General features: G+C 39.5%; 1 protein-coding gene across 2 annotated transcripts in view; it reads right to left on the bottom strand.

The window, feature by feature from the left end:
* The window catches only part of LOC145342982 (sodium/potassium/calcium exchanger 2-like), a 274,412-nt gene that overhangs the window by 86,843 nt on the left and 168,153 nt on the right, over window positions 1–19,416 (bottom strand). For both annotated transcript variants that reach the window (XM_080188676.1, XM_080188675.1), the window contains exon 3: window positions 9,188–9,296. In XM_080188676.1, the coding sequence (XP_080044802.1) occupies window positions 9,188–9,296 (109 nt within the window). The remainder of the gene's footprint in view (window positions 1–9,187; window positions 9,297–19,416) is intronic.

The following is a 19,416-nucleotide window of genomic DNA, read 5'->3' on the forward strand; positions in this document are numbered from 1 at the left end:
TATGCAGATTTTTGTCTTCTGCTCAATTTTCCTACAGTCTACCTTCCAGGGGAAAGGTCAAGAGTTTATAATTTATCTTGTTTAATGCACTGAACCATTTAATAATGGTTGTATTTCAAGGCTTTTGTACAAATTAAGCTATTGTGCTGATCTGAAATCTTGCACATACTAATAAAAAGAACAGCCCCCGCCCCCCCCATCCCAAAAAAAGAAACGGAATTCCTCCAAAGTCAAGTCTGCAATGCAACATAGGATCAGATTATCTTCATCTCATTCAGTTCCCCGAACAGTTTGTGGGTAATAATGAAAAGCCAGCCAGAAAAAATGTTAGGCCTGTTATCCTTGAACATGCACCATTCACTTTGCTTTTTCCACATGCTACAAAACAATCCACGATTGCCTGTCATTTATTTTTAAAATTAACAATTGCAAAACTTAAATCTTACCAACCAAAAGGATGGAAACTTATTTTTCAACCAGACAATTTGAAATATAGATGTTCCATTTGAAATATCTACTGTAAATCTCTCAAACATAAAAAGCTTTTTAAAAATTATAACTTAATTACTACAACTATTTCAATTTTCTTTGATTAGTATTAGATCAATTATCCAATAAAAATGCATTTAGAGTGAACTTTCCACCTCTATTCAAGTTAGGCACAAGCCTTCCTTCCTTAATCCAGATCCAATTTGGCAACATTTTGGATTGGTTGGCATTTCTTGACTGAGTTGGGTGATAATAGGGTTAAACACCGCTCCAGAATTTGAGCACAAATTATTCTTCTAAACAATATCTTAAGTTTAAATGCACAAACTCAAATACCGTATCACACCAACTACACATGATGTGTCAGGACTATGTACTTAAAATTAGTTCACGATGTACCTGCAGCTTTTGATTAAAGATATTACATTTTACCAAGGAGTTTGTGCAATGTTAACTGAATACTCGAATCAATTCCAAGGAATTTGGAAGTTTTATTTTGTAATTATTTATTTAGAACAGAATCAGTTAAACCAGATTAGATCTTGCTACAAAACAATTAAACATCTGTGACTACAGGTTTATAAGCTACATTTTATTTCTAACATGTATGGAGAAAAAGGAAAGAAAACGGAATACCTTCTCCCCAAATTACTTTCTGCAATAACTATGTGAGAGTCACATTACCAATCAAATCAGTCAAGTAGCATTTCAAAAAAGCAACTGGAATGCCAACACTGACCTGCAAATAGCAAATATTTTGAGTGCAATAAAGACGCAGAAGCTAAACACTGCATACTGATGACAAATGGAATTGATAGGATATTGATTATTTGGAAACAGATCAATATCCTTTGGACTGCCATGATGGCTACATAAAATTATATGCAAGATCTACAAGGTGCAGTTTGTCTTTTAGCATTTGATGGGTAGAATTAATGCATTGTGATGCAACATTTATCTCAATTAAAAATATATTGCTCAAGAGAGAGGGGCTGAGTGCTCCAGAAGTGAACGATTTATGAATTTCATCACACACCCAAAGATGATGATCTATCCTTATTATTCTGCAATCTCAACAGTATTTCTCAATGTCTCTCTAGTGTTTTGCTGTCTAATCCAAGGACATGTTATTTGTGAGGTTGTGTTGTCCATATGTCCCTTTTGGAAGCCTTCTTCTGCTTCCCCTGTTGTGCAGACAATGGATAAAAAGTTTCTACTTCCTTTCAGATGTGTATGTTTTCTCACTGACCACTATAGTGATGCTGAAGAAATCTCTCCATTTAGAATAAATGAAATCCAAGCTGTTTGATAGCATGAATAGATGGAGTTCTTTCATGTCTAGTCTGGTTCAAAAAGTATTGAAACTTTTATTTTATGAAACAAAATACAGATGCAAAAAATGAGGAAAAAAAACTTACAGCATTGTTCTGCTAAATTGCTCAAACCAAACTGGTGCTTTTACTGCTGTATATTTATCAGAAAAGAAATACTAATTCATTGGTCTGTTGTTTATAGGGAAGGCTGGGCAAATTGACCACTACAATCTGAAGCAGTAAGCATTATCTACATATTCGACACTTGTAGCAGTTAATTGTGGAGCAGTTAATTGTGAACATTTGTTGACAAGGTAGCGCTCTACTACAGTTCATGACCATTATCTTAGTAAAAAAAATATGGTGAAAGCTATTTTAATGGACTCTTGGATAGGGCCTTAGTTTCTACTATAGTGTACTGAATGTCACTGAAGTACAATATACCTATAACAAATGTTTCACTAAATGGAACAGAATTTTTATATCAAATTGGAGCATTTGGTGCAGCTGACATCTTGCTTTGACTTTCTTTATTCGTTTTCTAAAGATTATTCACACTGGATATGCTGTAGGAACTGGCAATGTTCTGCTACCTCAGTTAATTGTCTACTCTTCACGTACGGCCACATGACAGAAAGGCTGAACACAAAAATATTTCTCCAGAGTCAAGAAAGTGATGGTTGGATTTTTAGATTGGAATCCTTAAAGTAGGAGTTTCCTGCATGTCCTGAATTTAACAGCAAGTGAGCATCATGTACATTTTAAACAGGTTTTTCTCCCAGCAAGGTTCTTCCTATCACAACCCTGGTTATAGGCATCAAGGGATATGGAGCTCAGGCAGCTAAATGGAGTTAAAGTGCAAATCAATCATGACCTCAATGAATGCCAGAACAGAGCCAAGAGGCTGAATAGTCTAATCCTGTTCCGATGTTGTCAGATAATTCAGCACAACAAGGGATTGAATCTGAAACCTTTCCTTTTGCTGTAATTTAAAACGTTGTCTTCACTATCTGGATTGCACATTATATTTCCATCAAGTATGTGTCTATTTTTGTTCCATTTTCATTTTGTAGATAGCACTTATGCTAATATAAAATGGATAAGAATCAAATCTGAATTTGGAATGCCTTGCATGCAAAATGCATGTTAAAATGCTGAATTTATCTCACATTATACTTGTGCAATCACTTAGACAACTAATATGGTTGTTTTAGTAATTCCCTACTGCCAATACACAGTAACAATGTTTATTTTGTTTGCCTTAAGTGGGATCTAGTGGCTTTTGGCTGGCTTCTAATCTTCAGACATCTGTAGTTAAAAAAACAAGCAGCTGCATTAATACCTAAGGAGCACCAACAGTAGTTCCCAGTGTTTGGGCAACTCATGAACACAATGACATTCAATGAGTGTACACATACTTTTACCACAAATTGGATGCCATCTGTATCATAGCTAATCTATCTAATCTATACATCTTTGGATATTAAGGGGCAATTTAGCATGGCCCAATCCACCTAGTAAGCAGTCTCACAACGCCAGGATAAAGTCCAACAGGTTTATTTGGTAGCATAAGCCACTAGCTTTCAGAGTGCTGCTCCTTCATCAGGTAAGTGGGGGCTCTGTTCACAAACAGGGCACATAGAGACACAAACTCAATTTACAAAATGTTTGCGTTTTTATATGCCCTGTTTGTGAACAGAACTTCCACTTACCTGATGAAGGAGCAGCACTCCGAAAACTAGTGGCTCGTGCTACCAAATAAACCTATTGGACTTTAACCTGGTGTTGTGAGACTTCTTACAGTGTTTACCCAGTCCAATGCTGGCATCTTCACATCATGCTGATCCATCTAACCAGCACATCTTTGGACAGTGGGAGGAAACCAGAGCACCCAGAGAAAACACACGCAGACATGAGGAGAACATGCCAAGTCCATACAGACACTCGAGGCCAGAATTGAACCCGAGCCCCTGGTGCTGTGAGATAGCAGTGCTAACCACTGTGGCACCGTACTGCCCAATCTTAGCAAAAGGCAAGCAAGAGGTGTCCTTTACTCACCTCTGAAAATGGCATTAATCCATTTGTAATTACAGGACCCAATACATGCTTCTGGTAAAAGCAAACGACTGCAGATGCAGAATGCATTGTGCATTACAAATATTCATTAAATAGTTTCAATAGAATCTCTCCAGATTAACTAATTACTAACAGAAAGCTGAACTTCAGTACGGATGGAACCAAGTGAACTAAGTAGCCAGATAACTCAGGACTACGTTAGTTCAACAACATGAACTGAAAGCACCAATCTGCCTTATTTTCCTGGGGCAACTGATCTCTTGCACATTATGAGTCTCACTCACAACCATTATATTTACAACACTTTGCAAATAATAGTTTTCCTCAAGATTGTTTCATCCCCATAGAACTAATATATTCCAACAGATATTGATAATGAGAATGCTTAGGAATCTAGCAATGGGCACAGAGGAGCAGGACTCAGCCATTCAGCCCATTCAAAACAAATATGACTGATTATTTACTTCAGTGTCTTTTTCCCCACACTCTCTATATCCTTTACATTGTAGTTATTTGGAAATCTGCCAATCTCTAGATTAAACACGCTCATTGACTGAGTTTCCACAACCCTCTGGAGTAGAGAATTCCAAAGATTCACAAACTTCTGGTTTTTAAAAATTCTTATCTCATTCGCTACCACAGAAAGTAATTCAGGCCAAAACATTGTAAGTTTTCAAGAATCAGTTACATATAGCACTTGGGGCAAACGGGATCAAAGGATATGGGGGAAGACAGGATCAGGTTATTGAGTTGGATGATCAGTTATGATCATAAGGAATGGTGGAGTAAGCTCAAAGGGCTGAATGGCCTCCTCCTGGTCCTATTTTCTATGTTTCTATTCCTCAACAAGTTCCTAACCAAGGGAAACATCTAACTTGCCCTTTAAGTACATTGTAGGTTTCAATGGGATCACATCTCTTTGAAATTCTATCGAATGCAGGTGCAGTTTCTGCAATCTCTCTTCAAGGACAGACCCACTATCTAGAGAACACGTTGAGTAAATTTTGTTGCATTCCCTCAGTAATATCCTTCCTAAGGTAAGGGAAGCAAAACCGCAAACAGTACTCTAGGTGAGATCTAACCAAGGTTCATTACAACTGAAGCAAAACTTTGTTTATCCTTAACTCAAATTCTCTTGCAATAAAGGCCAACTTACAATTTGCCTTCCTAATTGCTTGCTTCATCTGCACATGACTTACTGATGTGGACACCCAGGTCTCCTTGCATATTTACACTTCCTCATTTCTTCTTAAGAAATACTCTGCACATCTGTTCCTCCTACCAAAATTCTTTCAAATAACTGAGGCTGTCCACATTCAGTTAGAATAACTAAGCAGTGGGCTAACTGTAATCAAGATAATGTGATGTTTGGGGTATAAAAATAGGAATGATAATTTGTCTGAAGTCCAAAAGCATCCACAGAATTATTCCTCACTTTATTTTATGTTTCCTCTGGGAGGTGCAACTTGATTTCTTTGTAATATTTGCTGGGCAACCCTTGTCTCTGGTTGCTGTAATCAAAGTTTATTTTTACTGAAACCATTTAAGCTGATCTTGTTAATAGATATTGAGACAAGTGGCTCTCTCTGACGCTCTAGTGTAACAGAAGTTGCTTACCCAGGTAAATAAAGTTTCTGCCACATATCTGGTGAAATTATACCAATGAATTTGGAGGAGTTCAAAGGCCAGGTTCCACTGCAACATGCTCAATAGCCCATAGTGCAGAACTGGCTTTTAAATTCCTAGAGTCTTGCAAAATTACCTAGCTGAGAGAAACGAGAAGTGTAAAGCTATTATTCTGTATAACATTTGTTTGGATGACCAGAGTAGCTGCGTTAGAGAGGGTGAAGAGAGGCCTCAAACTGGTTTATCAGGTTTAGATGATCAAATTAGGCCATCAAAATTAACACATGAGCAAACAGTCATTATGTGGAAACTTGGGGAAAAATCTCCATTTCTATTTAAAAATATTGAATGAGGAGATTATATTTTTCTTTTCATCTGGGATAATTGTTTTTGTTTGGGAAGACCATCGACTTTGGATTGCTTGAAATGCTTCTTTGGGTTGATCAATTGGAGGAATAAGATTGTCTAGATATTGGTGGGGAAATTGATCTGATACAACAAACCAGGCTGTGAATTCCTACACTATGTGAAGCAGGATTAGATACTTGAGTACCATCTGGGTTTTATATGTATAAGAAAGGCAGTATTAAGTGCCTATTTCTGATGGCAACAATTCATTAATTCAAATTATTAGAGACCCTAGATATCTTGATCAGGCTGTGACTCGTCTTCCTAGTGATGTCTCAGGCTTTCCAATGGAGGAGCAATGCCTTGTTCTTGATGGAAAGCGTAATCTGCATGGAAAGGATAAACAGTTAAAATTTCAGTCGTCAGATTAGACTGGTATATAATAAAGCAATCAATACAAGGTAAAGTATAGGTAATTGTTTGTCATTAAATGATTATGTCTGGCTTGCCACAGTGTATAATTTAGGACAGCATGCTGCTAATTGTTAGAATTATATACTTAACTAGTTGTGTAGCTACAAGTGTCTTGTGATTAATAATTTAAGATAAAATGCCTTGAATGGGGCACTTTGCAATACTTGAGATGATTAAATATCTGAGAGCTTAGTACTTACTAATTCATCTCCCTCCATTTTGTCCACACCATTGACAGATCCAGGACAAACCAGTTCAGTTGGCATAGCTTGAGTAGGGGTGAAGGTCTTTGCGAACTGATCTTTCTTCATGACATCTTGCTTGCCGTGTGTTTTTCATTGAAAGCATTAAAATGGTTCCAGAAATCTTTTCCATAGGACTGCACTGAATGGAGGGAGGGATGGAGGGAGGGATGGAGGGAGGGATGGAGGGAGGGACAGGCTGGAATTCTTGCATGAGGAATTGCAACATAAGTGCTGATTTTATTGCTTTACTCTATCTGCATACCCCTTTAGTAACCTGGAAATGTTCTGGTACTTCATATCATTAACAGACATTTTACATGATTAGCTGGCTTGTTTTCATTTATGGCAAATTGTTTTGCTGTTTTTTTATTAAAGCAACAAATGGAAACATGAGATCTTGACTTATTCAATATTTTGTTGAACACTTCGATCCAGCAATCACTAGAGTAGTCAAACCAAGATCTCTTGTTTTGTTGTTCCCAACTCAAATGTCTGCTTAATCTATTTACTCATAAGCATCATCTTATATTTTATTTATTCAATAAAAGTTTTCTAATAATATGAAAGTGAAACATTGTGAACTCTGAAGTAAAATCAGTAAATGCTCAGTAGATCAGGTAGCATCTAGGGGGAGAGAAACAAAGTTAACGTTTCAGCTCTGTGATCTTTTAATGCCCACAAATGCATCTGTGTCTCTTGAATATTTCCCACATTTTCTATTTTCAATTCCAATAAAGTACACAGGGGGCAAGTTCAAAAAATGATTTTCTTCCAAGTTTTTTGCCAGTACAGAATACAAGTACCTATTGCAGTTCTTTGAAGGATGATGGTATTTTGGAGGCAGCCTCAATACTGTAAGAGATTGATCGTTGTACTGGGATTCAAATTCTGGGTGGGATACAAAGTAAAGTAAAATTGTGGAATAAGCAACCAAATCAAACATGCCCATTTGGTTAGGATGACACCCAGTTGTCTGTTGAAAACATATTTTCAACATTAGCAAGAGCTTCTTCATCTTATTTTGAGAGACTGTCACGATGAGAGTCTGGATAGATTTCGATAACAGTTTAGATTTTTCCTTAAATTAACAATAAAATCATAAAGGAGCCAAAACAAAAAAAAACTGCGACACCTTAATTGTTCAGGTTTGATCACATTGGGAAAATTAAATTCTTTTTGATCTGGCTTTGTTGTCTCTGTCAAAATTTCTAACATATAGTATTTGCCAAACTCAATTAAGTACTGTTAGGAAACAGCGTTAGTTAGTACAATGAGTTAATACTTCTAACTACTGCAAACAGTGTTCTAATCATACAGATATGAGCAATGAAGGGAAAGTTTCTGTTCCTCAATACTTGATGAACTTTCAAGTGAAATTAATTTATTCATTTCCCAACGGATTTAAGCCAATAGCACAAAATAACTCAATTTACCACTCAAACTCGTTTTTTTTAAACATTGCACAAAGATACCGGATGTGGAAAATATAAATGTTGCACAGTATAGATACGATTTTGGTGCTTGGATTAACATGCATCTTTGCAATGACAGTTGCACTGCTTGTCAGGCAGACTATATCCGGCTGAAGATAGCAAATAAACAGTGTTTTCCCCCATTAACATCATCTTTTTCCTAGAGAATAAAGTGCACAATAATTACTTTTAATGCAGCAGCTTTAGAAAAGTTACAAATAGCACTTGTGGTAAATAAACTATCAGCGTTTTTAGCAAACCCCAACCACAGATATCCGTACAAGACATTACAAAAGACAAAGAGTGATTGAAAAATACTTACCTTGTCGATTAAATCTGAATCTATTGCTCATATCTGTATGATTTTAATACTGCAAAGGAGATGAAAAACATACCATGGCTATATTGATAAGACACGGCTATGTTTCATGAGTTGGATGTTATAGGTGAAGGAAAACGTTTTAATATTTTTGAAACTGAGATCTTACGTTTGTGACCTCAAAGTAACACAATTCTGCTAGTACCTACCAACCATTAAACACAGACTACAACCAAATGCCACAAACATGACTCACTGAAGTATCCAGCCAGCCTTCCTAGAAGGATGATGTCCTAACAGGGGAAGTTTTGAAATTCCCCATGTTGTGTAACAAAGTTGATTTTAATCACTCAAGAAAACCAAGCCCTCTACAGAAGACATTCAATTCTTGTTTCTTCTACTTGCCTTATGACAATCTATTTTCCATTCCATCTGATTTCCTATTCCATTAACTTCAATTACAGGAGGATTCCGAGATGGGCTATCAATTTGCTGTCGTCCATTTTGCCCTATACCGCTCAAGCTGAATTTATATTTCAATATTACACTGCAATGCTCAGGCAATTCACAATAATTTTCCTCTGAGGGCAAGTTTGGGGGAAAGGGAAGACCTGGCAATGTTTAATCTGTAGCAGATGCAAGTTCATGCTCTGTTTCAGTCGCAAATATCATTTCATGTTCTGATACAACAGGATAAAGATAGAGTGAATACCACTTAAAAGGTGGAGTACAGTAACCATAAGCAAACCTCTTTGTAAAATTTCCATATTAAACCATAAACAATTCCTTATCTGTAAAGTTTTACATCACAGTGTAGTCGGTTACCTTCAGCAAGTGGATCCAGAGTGTTGATCATTAGCTGAAAGATGCTGTTTCTCATGAGGGTGTTATGTAAGGATGCAGAGCTTCCACCCCGCTGAAGACGTGGCTTGGGCTGCAAAACAACAAAAAAAAGCACTGTATTCGTTTATTTTCTCTATATTTTTCAAAGCAGTACTGTCTGTATCTGTAAAATGATGAAAAGTAATAGAAATAAAAATTATATTTAATATCATTGTTAGTTTCATCCCCAGCTCCCTGCAATAATGCAGTGTGAGAAATACTGCAAAAACATCACTGTGCATCCTTAAAATACAAATTCCAGGCTTGAAGATGGCACTCATTGCAGTAGAGAGATTAGAGAATTTATATCTATTGTTTGTGCAGCAAGTGGACACCAAACATGTGAGATCCATGCTGGAGTACCGCACAGTAAGCTGATCAAAGGAGATAGCTGGGTACTTCAATCAGCTATTGTAGAACACAAAACTGCTTATTCTGGCATAATATTCATTTGTAAACTATTGCATTAGAAGGCACTCAATGACAAGATTAATCTTTCTACAATATGCTGAGATACATTTGTTGGCTATTCAGGTTAAAAAAAATTGAATAATGCAAGCAATATACGGCATCAACTCCATTTAATGTATGCAACTTGGCAACAGTTCTAATTTTAAAACAGGTTCCTAGAACCCATCAGTAATTGGGGATATGTTAAAAGATATATCAAGGCCTAAGTGTTACAAGCATTTTTTTTTGCAAACAGTTGCAAAAGACTCTCAATTGACATTTGTTTCCATTTTCAATGTTGATTTTTGATAAAGGACTAACTCTGCCTGCTCAAGATGTCGTCAAGGGAACAGATTTGGAGAGATCCTTGAACTCAATGATGTGAGGAGACTCAATTAATATATTAAGCTAACATGCTTCAGTGATTATGTGTGTGGATGTGTGAAAGGCATCTCCTTCAAACATTCTGCAGTTTTCCTCCGAACCAATTCCCTCACTAGCAATGGTTTGAGCAGCATATTTCAAAAAAATTGGATGTGGGTAGGGGAATAAATTGAATACTAGGGGAGGTCATTAGTCTTCATAATTGTTTAGAATTTTTTAATATAAAAGTGACCCAGGAATCATCATTAGGAACATTGCACTTGCAATATATCTTAGTATATCCTGGATTTTAGCATGCAGGGTATAATTTAAAAAAGAATGTAAGTGGTAAAATGGGCAGGCATAGTTGAAAGCAGAGAAGTGTAAAGAGAATGGAGAAAGGCAATGCAAACTAAATGGTACAATTTTAAAGGGAGGTGCCAGACAGAAAGATTTACCCAAACAAATCTTTGAAGGTGGCAGAATAAGTGGAAGAAGCTGTTTTTTAAAAAAATACATGGGATCTTTAGTTTTCTAAAAAAATCAAATAAATAAGAACAAGGGACTTGCACCAAACCTTTATAAAACAACCTTCAGGCCCCCCAGCTCAGTGCTCAATTCAGAGTATAAAACTTCAGGAAGGAAGGCAAGGTCTTTAACAGGCAGAAAAGATGAACTAGAATGGCGATGAAGGACATTAGTACTCTCAAGAGACTGGGGAAGCTGGGGTTAGATTAGGAGGAGATTTGATAGAGGTGCTCAGATGGAACAAATAAAGAGAAGCCCATTTCAGTGGCATAAGGGTAACCAGAAAATATAGATTTAACGTGATATGCAAATGGATGAGAGGTGACAAGAGGAGACTTTTGTTTCGCAGAGATTTGTTACAATCTAGAACGCATGGCCTTATGGGGTGTTGGAAGCACGTTTAACAGTATTTCTTAAGGGAATTGGCTGAATAGTTGAAGGGAAAATGCTTAAGAGGGAAGAAATAGGAGTGGAGGACGCAGATAGGTTAGGCCAACGGGCCACCTTGTTTGCTTTATCATTCTATGATTCTATTATTCACTTACCCCCCTGTTAAAATGCAAAGCCTTTTCGCAAATTAGTGTCAGCCATGCAGTCAGACACAGGAATGAATTTTAATAATTTTTCTGCTAATCCTCAATGAAAAGGGAACGTTATCAGAATTTGAAAGCAAATGTGATCTATAGCCATTATTAAACTGCAGTGCAGTCCCCACCTGATTCTATTCTGAAACTAGGGTCTCGAGCTGATTGAGGAATTATCTCCTCATGTTTTAATTAGCTCCCCAACCCCTGCTTATTCCATGCAGCTGGAGGCTGCACCATTAGCCAACACCCAGCTCATCAGTTATTCTTAAGGCTTAACAATTACACATACATCAATAAACTTCACATGCGCAAACTGCATTCAGACTTCTTGCAGCAAGAGAAAAACATTAAAATAATTTGAACAATCACACCACATGACTTTGGGTGGACAGCTAAGACAAGTTAATGACTAGGTACCACACCACATCATCACGATAACTGGTTACAATTGCTCCTACCATGAGCATGTTGGGATCCTTCTGGCCAGCATTGGCTTCCTGAAGATTGCCCATCTTTTAGGCAGCAAAGCAAAACGGGGCGGGGGAGAGGGAAATGAACAAAACAGTAAGCCATAAATTAAATGAAAGGAATATAAAAGACACAATTAGCAAAGCAATCATAAAACAACAGAAAAAGTTCAAAACAAATGAAAGAATTTCAAAGAAACTTCAGCAAGGAGATGGAAAATACTGCAGAGGTAACATAGCAGACTGCCCTTACACCAAGCCTTACATAGAATGAAAACTGAAATATAGAACGAATTATCAAAGTTCAAGAATTTGTTCAAATGCACAGTAATCAAGGCAGTTATTCATTCAATATGCATCATTGAACACCCCTTGGAATAATTGTGCTAACGTACGATTTTACTGAATTTACCAAACATAGGGACCAATTATAAACCTTTGGCAATCTTTGAGCTTTGACAAAGGGTCATCTCAGCTCTTTTCTCTCCTTACAGATGCTGCCAGACCTGCTGGAAAATGCTTTTCCAGAATTTTCGCTTTTGGTTTCAGATTCCAGCATCCGCTGTCATTTGCTTTTATTCCCTGAAATTATAGTTTTATTTACTAAAACAAATTAGTTGTATGGATAACATACCTTCAAATCTCCAGTTTCCAATTCTCCAATCAAACTATTCCATTGAACATTTCATACTTCTCCCAGAACAAATAACTTAATTTCAGGACACAAGCAACCCTGGCAAGACTGTGCTATTGCCAATCCCAAATTGACCTGAAAAGACAGTATTGAGCCAACCACTGGAGGCTTTCAATTGTGATGCTCCAGAATAATGCAAGATGGGGCAATTACATAAGTTTTCCCATCAGCTTCCTTATTTTCCTTTTGTTGCAATTATTTACAACTAAGTGGCTCACTAGACTGTATCATGGGTTTTTAAGAAGGTCAATCACAGTGTGGGACTACAGCCACATTGTAGATGAGAACAGGTGACAAGCTCCCCTTCCTGAAAGGCATTAATAATATCTTTTCTGACAACTGCACAGCATTCATGACTACTTTTCCTCAGATTAAACATGATTGGATTGTTATTCCTAAACACTGGACGAAATTCTCCCAAAATTTGTCAGTGTCAGCATCCCCCTCACAGGCATTGGGATGCATGCTCTCCCCCCGACCCCTCCTCCCCCACACAAAGGGCACCCTTCCTAAGGGGGGAACCCCAGAAGGAAATGCCACCTTGACAGTGCCAACTGGGGGGCAGTGCCAGTTCACTTCCCAGCCATGTCCCTCACTACCTGGGGGCTATACTTACCTGTGCATCCCTGGTGTGGTCATCACTACTGGTTTTTGTATACCAGCGGTGATGTGCATTGGCATGATATCACGTCAGCTGGGTGGGATGATGTGGTGAGGGCAGAAAGTGCGGCATTACACTAACCGAACTGTTGTCAGTGCTAAGCACATTTTGGGCCCCTTGCAAGATTTAGCAGCCATTATGGGATTTGCACCCGCAGCTAGTGCAGCTAATAGATCTCAGCCACTTGTTGCTAGTTTGGCAGATTTTTTTCCCCATTCTTTCCAAGGATGTGGATTCTGCTAGCAAGGTCAACATTTGTTGTCCATCCTTAATTGCGTTTGTGGAGGTAGTGTTGAACTGTGTTCTTGAACCACTGCAGTTTGTGTGGTGTAGGCACACTCACAGCGCTGTTACAAAGGGAGTCCCAGCAACAGTGAAGGAATGGCAATATACTTCCAAGTCTGAATGGTGAGAGACTTGGGATGGGAACATGCAGGTCGTGGTGTTCACATGCATCTGTTGACCTTGTCCTTCCCCATAGTAAAGGTCACAGGGTTGCAAGGTGCTACTGAAGGAGGGTAAGTTGTAGATCTTGTAGATGGTACATGCTGCTGTCACTATGCATCAGTGGTGGAGGGGGTTATTGCTAAGGTGATGGATATGCCAATCAATGCTCGATTATCCTGCATGGTGTCAAGCTTTGAGTGTTGTTGGAGCTGCACCCACCTAGACAAATGGAAAGCATTCCATCACACTCCTGATTTGTGCCTTGTAGATGATGGACAGGCTCTGGGGAGGCAAGGGGCAAGTAACTTGTAGAATTCCCTGCACCTGACTTGTTCTTGGAGCCAAAGTATTTATATTGATGACCACTTTACCACCATATTCTTGATAATGTCACCAGAAATGCTTGCTTCATTATGTTAAAAAAAACACAGTAAATAAGTTTAACCATAAGTAACTTCACACGTTTGTAACAACAGCTTGTACTAATTAGCCCCCATTAAAATTTTGTTGCTAGGAATGAGCAATACTCTGGCTAGCCAGTGATGCCCATGTCCCACGAATGAATTAAAAAATGCATTTAAAATGCTAACATTTGAACAATAGAATCGAAAGAAATGAAATTTGACTTTGGGTGAAATTGGGGAGGGGGGACAATCGGATCACGTTTACATTGAAGTAAAACACGACTTAGCTGTTCTTGTGAGATTTTCCTGCTCCCATCGCCAAAGATGCCCGGCAGATCAGGAGCGGAAAATCCCAGCCTGTGACTGACTATAACAAGTTAAATGCCAGAGTAGTCTTTTTTGGTAATGACTGCGACTATACTGCAAGCTATCTAATGCTACCTTCTGACGGTAAGTCTCTAAAACAGCATTAACTCAGCACTATCCTAAAGACAAAAGGCCTCATACTGATATTAAGTTAACAAACAATCCAAGTTATCAGTACAATTTCATTCAGCTGTGATGTGCAATCTGAACAACATTCTGGAACCAACTAAACATACTCTTGTTGATTTGATGAGATTGTAGTTATTCACATAATGCAACCTTCTGGGAAAATTCATCAAATTTATGATTTAAATTCATGGCAATGTCAGATAATGTCAGATGCATCCATCTGTCTCAAGTTGCTCAAGCACCATCGTGAAACCTTTATAGATTGCAAATGGGACCTTCTGAAAATTAATTGCTAATAGAAAGAGGTGAGAAGTGACTCTGGCATGAGATCATGGAAATAATTCTGATTCCTTAGCTATTTCTTCTACAGTTAGAGTTTGAATTTAAATAAACTATATTAGGACTAGCTTATTTCATGGCAATCATCTGTCGAGTATCACTCAACAAACTTGCAGAGATTCCATCATAAGATCGTTAATTCTTCAACACAAACATCAGTCAGCAGCAGCACAGAGCTCCAGTCTGCTGTGATCCTGCTGCCAGTATCTGCCGCATAAACATTACCAAGTACTGAATAGGACGACCACAATCTTTTGATACTATTTCGCCCAGTAATGCACAATTTTCCCTGATGATGGACTTTACCAAATTTATTTAACTGCCTCTGGGAGGTTAAAGATAAAACATTGTTGAACTTCACCCCGACCCTCAAACATATTCTAGCACAACTCCAGTTTGTCAATCTGACATTTAAGCCTTTATCCTTCGAATACGTTACATGCCATAATGACATTCGCGTGGTCCATAACAGCAAAACAGGATTGAACTCCAGTGTTTTTGACCATCTACATCTGTACTACTTATATCATTCAGTTTTGTTTTAACCAGATATTGATCCAGTTTTTTTTAAAGTTAATCAATACACCATTAAATTCTTTTGATGGGATTCTATTCCATCAGATCTCGTATGCTATTTCACACACCTCCGTTCCCAGTAACCAAAAATATAAAAGCTGGTTCAGCCTGAAAACAGCTGACGACTCAGAAACATGCTGAATGTAGTTTTGATGCGTGAACAAATTGTTTGCACCAAAAAGTGCAGCAGCATGCCAAAGGTTTGTAGGCAAACGCAAGATTTGATAGTATTTATTTCAAATAAAATCCAACTTGAACAAAGCATCGTCTGCAGCAGCAGTAAATTTACAAGTAATAAGGAGGATACAAGCATTAAAAGAGCCAAGTCTTTAATTAGGGGGTGCTGGTATTGGGAAAAGGAGATCTAGAGCCACGAGTCCCTAGCGCTGATTCTTGCACATGGTGCATTTTCTAGCATTTTGAAACACTGATTCTACTTTTACCAAACTTACTTCTCCTTGAAAGATTGAGAATACAAGGAGGGGAAGTAAGGAGTATAATCAGCTTCACAGTTTGAGTGATATACTGGTGGAGAGGTTGTGTTGCCCATTATAGTACCTGGGCAATATTATCCTATTAAAAATCAACTTTGCTCCAAAATAAGTATGTGATCTCACTGCACCAATTTATCACCTAAGCGATGGTTAGAATGGCTAACCATCACAATCACCTCTAGCACTTCTCCTGTGAAGTTCAGTTTGATAGGACTGCCATCACCTTAGTTCCATTCCTATTTCAGTGTAACCACAGCATCGCTACAGCTTACTTCACTTTGTCCCATGAAATGACCCATACAGCTCCCTACCCCAATCTATTTTGGTGTTCTCCTCTTTTTCTTATTCGTTCGTGGGACATGGGCATTGTTTGCTGGCCAGCATTTATTGCCCATCCCTAGTTGCCCTCAAGGTGATGGTGGTGGTGAGCTGCCTTCTTGGATCACTGCAGTCTATGTTCTGTGTGTTGACCCACAATGACATTAGGGAAGGAATTTCAGGATTTTGACCCAGCGACTGTGAAGGAACAGTGATATATTTCCAAGTCAGGATAGTGAGTTGCTTGGAGGGGAACTTGCAGGTGGTGTTGTTCCCATTTATCCACTGCCCTTGTCCTTCTAGATGGAAGTGGTCATGGGTTTGGAAGGTGCTGTTTAAAGGATCTTTGGTGAATTGCTGCAATGCATTTTGTAGATAGTACACATTGCTGCTACTGGGCGTTGGTGGGATTAAATTTTGCAGATGTGGTGCCAATCAAGTAGGCTGTTTTGCTGTGGATGGTCTCAAGCCTCGAGTGCTGCTGGAGCTGCGCCCACCCAGCCAAGTGGGCGTATTCCATCACAGTCTTGGCTGCTGCTTTGTAGATGGTGGATAACCTCTGGAGGGTCAGGAGGTAAGTTACTCGTCGCAGTATCCCTAGCCTCTTACCTGCTCTTTCAGTCACTGTGTTTATGTGATGAGTCCAGTTGAGTTTCTGGTCAATGTTAAGCTCAAGGATGTTGACAGTGGGGGATTCAGTGATGGTTACACCACTGAATGTTAAGGAGTGGTGGTTAGAATATCTCTTTATTGGTGATGGTCATTGCCTGGCATTTGTGTGGCGCAAATGTTACTTGCCACTTGTCAGCCCACGCCTGGATATTGTTCAAGTGCAACAAGATCTGGACATGAACTGCTGCAGTATCTGAGTCATCGCGAATGGTGCTGAACATTGTGCAATCATCGGCGAACATCCCTACTTCTGACCTTATGACAGGGCGAAGGTCATCGATCAAGCAGCTGAAGATTGTTGAGCCTAGGACACTACCCTGATGGACTCCTGCAGAGGTGTCATGGAGCTGAGGTGACTGATCTTCCACAACCATTTTCCTATGTACCAGGTATGACTCCAACCAGAGGAGAGTTTACCCCCTGATGCCCATTGATTCCAATTTCATTAGGGCTCCTTGATGCCACACTTGGTCAAATGCGGCCTTGATGACAGTAGCTGTCACTCTCACCTCACCTCTGTAATTCAGCTCTTTTGTCCATGTTTGAACCAAGGCCATAATGAGTCAGGAGTTGAGTGACCCTGGCAAAACCCAAACAGGGTATCACTAAGCAGGTTATTGCTGAGCAGGTGCTGCTTGATAGTACTATTGATGACCCTTTCCATCACTTTACTGATGATCGAGAGTAGACTGATTGGGCTGTAATTGGTCGAGTTGGATTTGTTCTGCTTTTTGTGTACAGGACATACTTGGGCAGTTTTCCATATTGTTGGGTGGATGCCAGTGTTGTAACTGTACTGGAAGAGCTTGGCTAGGGAAGTGGTAAGCTCTGGAGCACAAGTCTTCAGTACTATTGCCAGAATGTCATCAGGGCTCATTGCCTTGGCAGTATCCAGTGCCTCTAACCGTTTCTTGATATTACAGGGTGAATCAAATGGCTGGAGACTAGCATCTGAGATGCTGGGGACCGCTGGAGGAGGCCGAGTTGGATCATTCATTCTGCACTTCTGGCTAAACATCGCTGTAAATACTTCAGCCTTATCTTTTGCACTGATGTGCTGGGCTCCTCCATCATTGAGGATGGGGATATTTGTGGAGACTCCTTTCCCCACCCCAGCGAGTTGTTTAATCGTTCACCACCATTCTTGACTGGATGTGGAAGGACTGCAGAGCTTAGATCTGATCCACTGGTTGTGGAATCACTTAGAGCTGTTTATCACTTGCTGCTTTTGCCATTTAGCATGCAATAGTCCTGCTTGGCAGCTTCACTAGGTTGACACCTCATTTTTAGGTAAGCCTGGTGCTGCTCCTGGCATGTCTCCTACACTCTCCATTGAACCAGGGTTGATCCCCTGGCTCGATGAGAATGGTTGAGAGGGGGATATGCCGAGCCATGAGGTTACAGATTGTGCTGGTGTATAATTCTGCTGCTGTTGATGGCCCACAGCACCTCATGGCTGCCCAGTCTTGAATTGCTAGATCGGTTTGAAGTCTCCCATTTAGCTCAGTGATGGTGCCACACAACACGATGGAGGTTATTCTCAATGTGAAGGCAGCACTTCATCTCCACAAAGACTATGCGGTGGTCACTCTTACTGATACTGTCATGGACATCCATCTGCAGCTGGCAGGTTGGTAAGGATGAGGTCAAATATGTTATTTCCTCTTGTTGGTTCCTTCACCACCTGCTACAGATCTAGTTATATCCTTTAGGAATGGACCCGCTCAGTCAGTAGTGCTGCTGCCGAGCCTCTCTTGGTGGTGGTGGTGGAGGACATGGAAATCCCCCACCCAGTGTGCATTTTGCACCCTTGCCACCCTCAGTGTTGTTAAACACAGAGGAATATAAATTCATCAGCCAAGGGAGGACGGTACATGGTAATCAGTAAGCGGTTTCCTTGCCTATGTTTAACCTGAAACCGTGAACTTCATGGGGTCCAGAGTCAATGTTAAGAACTCCCAGGGCAACTCCCTCCCGACTGTTTACCAATGTGCCACCACCTCTGCTGGGGTCTGTCCTGCCTGTGGGACAGGACATATCCAGAGATGGTAATGGTAGTGTCAGGGGTATTATCTGTAAGATGTGATTCCGTGAGAATAACTATGTCAGGCTATTGCTTGACTAGTTTGTGAGACAGCTCTCCCAATTTTGGCACTAGCCTCCAGATGTTAGGAAGGAGGACTCTTCTGGGTCAGCAGGACTATTTGTTTTGCCATTGTATTTTCCAATGCCTTGGTCGATGCCAAGTGGTCACTTGTAGCGATTGTTACAACTGAGTGGCTTGCTAGGCCAATTCAGAGGGGAGCTGAGAGTCAACCACATGGCTCTGGAGTCACATGTAAGCCAGACCAGGCAAGGACATCAGATTTCCTTCCCTAAATGGCATTAGTGAACCAGATGGGTTTTTACAACAATCAACAATGGTTTCATGGTCATCATTAGATTCTTAATTCTAGATATTTATTAAATTCAAATTCCATCATTGCACCATGGTGCAATTTGAGCCCGGGTTCCCAGGGTTTATGGATTAATAGTTGAATAATACCATTAGGCCTCCGCTTGCTGGTTCATAGGCTGACTTGTAGGAACATGAACCACGGACATGGGGTTAGCTTCCTTCTGTACGCTGGTACCAACTAGCTCTACCAATCTACCACCACACTCAACTTCGCTACTG

The sequence above is a fragment of the Carcharhinus amblyrhynchos genome, chromosome 5 (assembly GCF_965287045.1).
Source record: "Carcharhinus amblyrhynchos chromosome 5, sCarAmb.v2.hapA, whole genome shotgun sequence".
NCBI classification, from domain to species: Eukaryota; Metazoa; Chordata; class Chondrichthyes; order Carcharhiniformes; family Carcharhinidae; genus Carcharhinus; species Carcharhinus amblyrhynchos.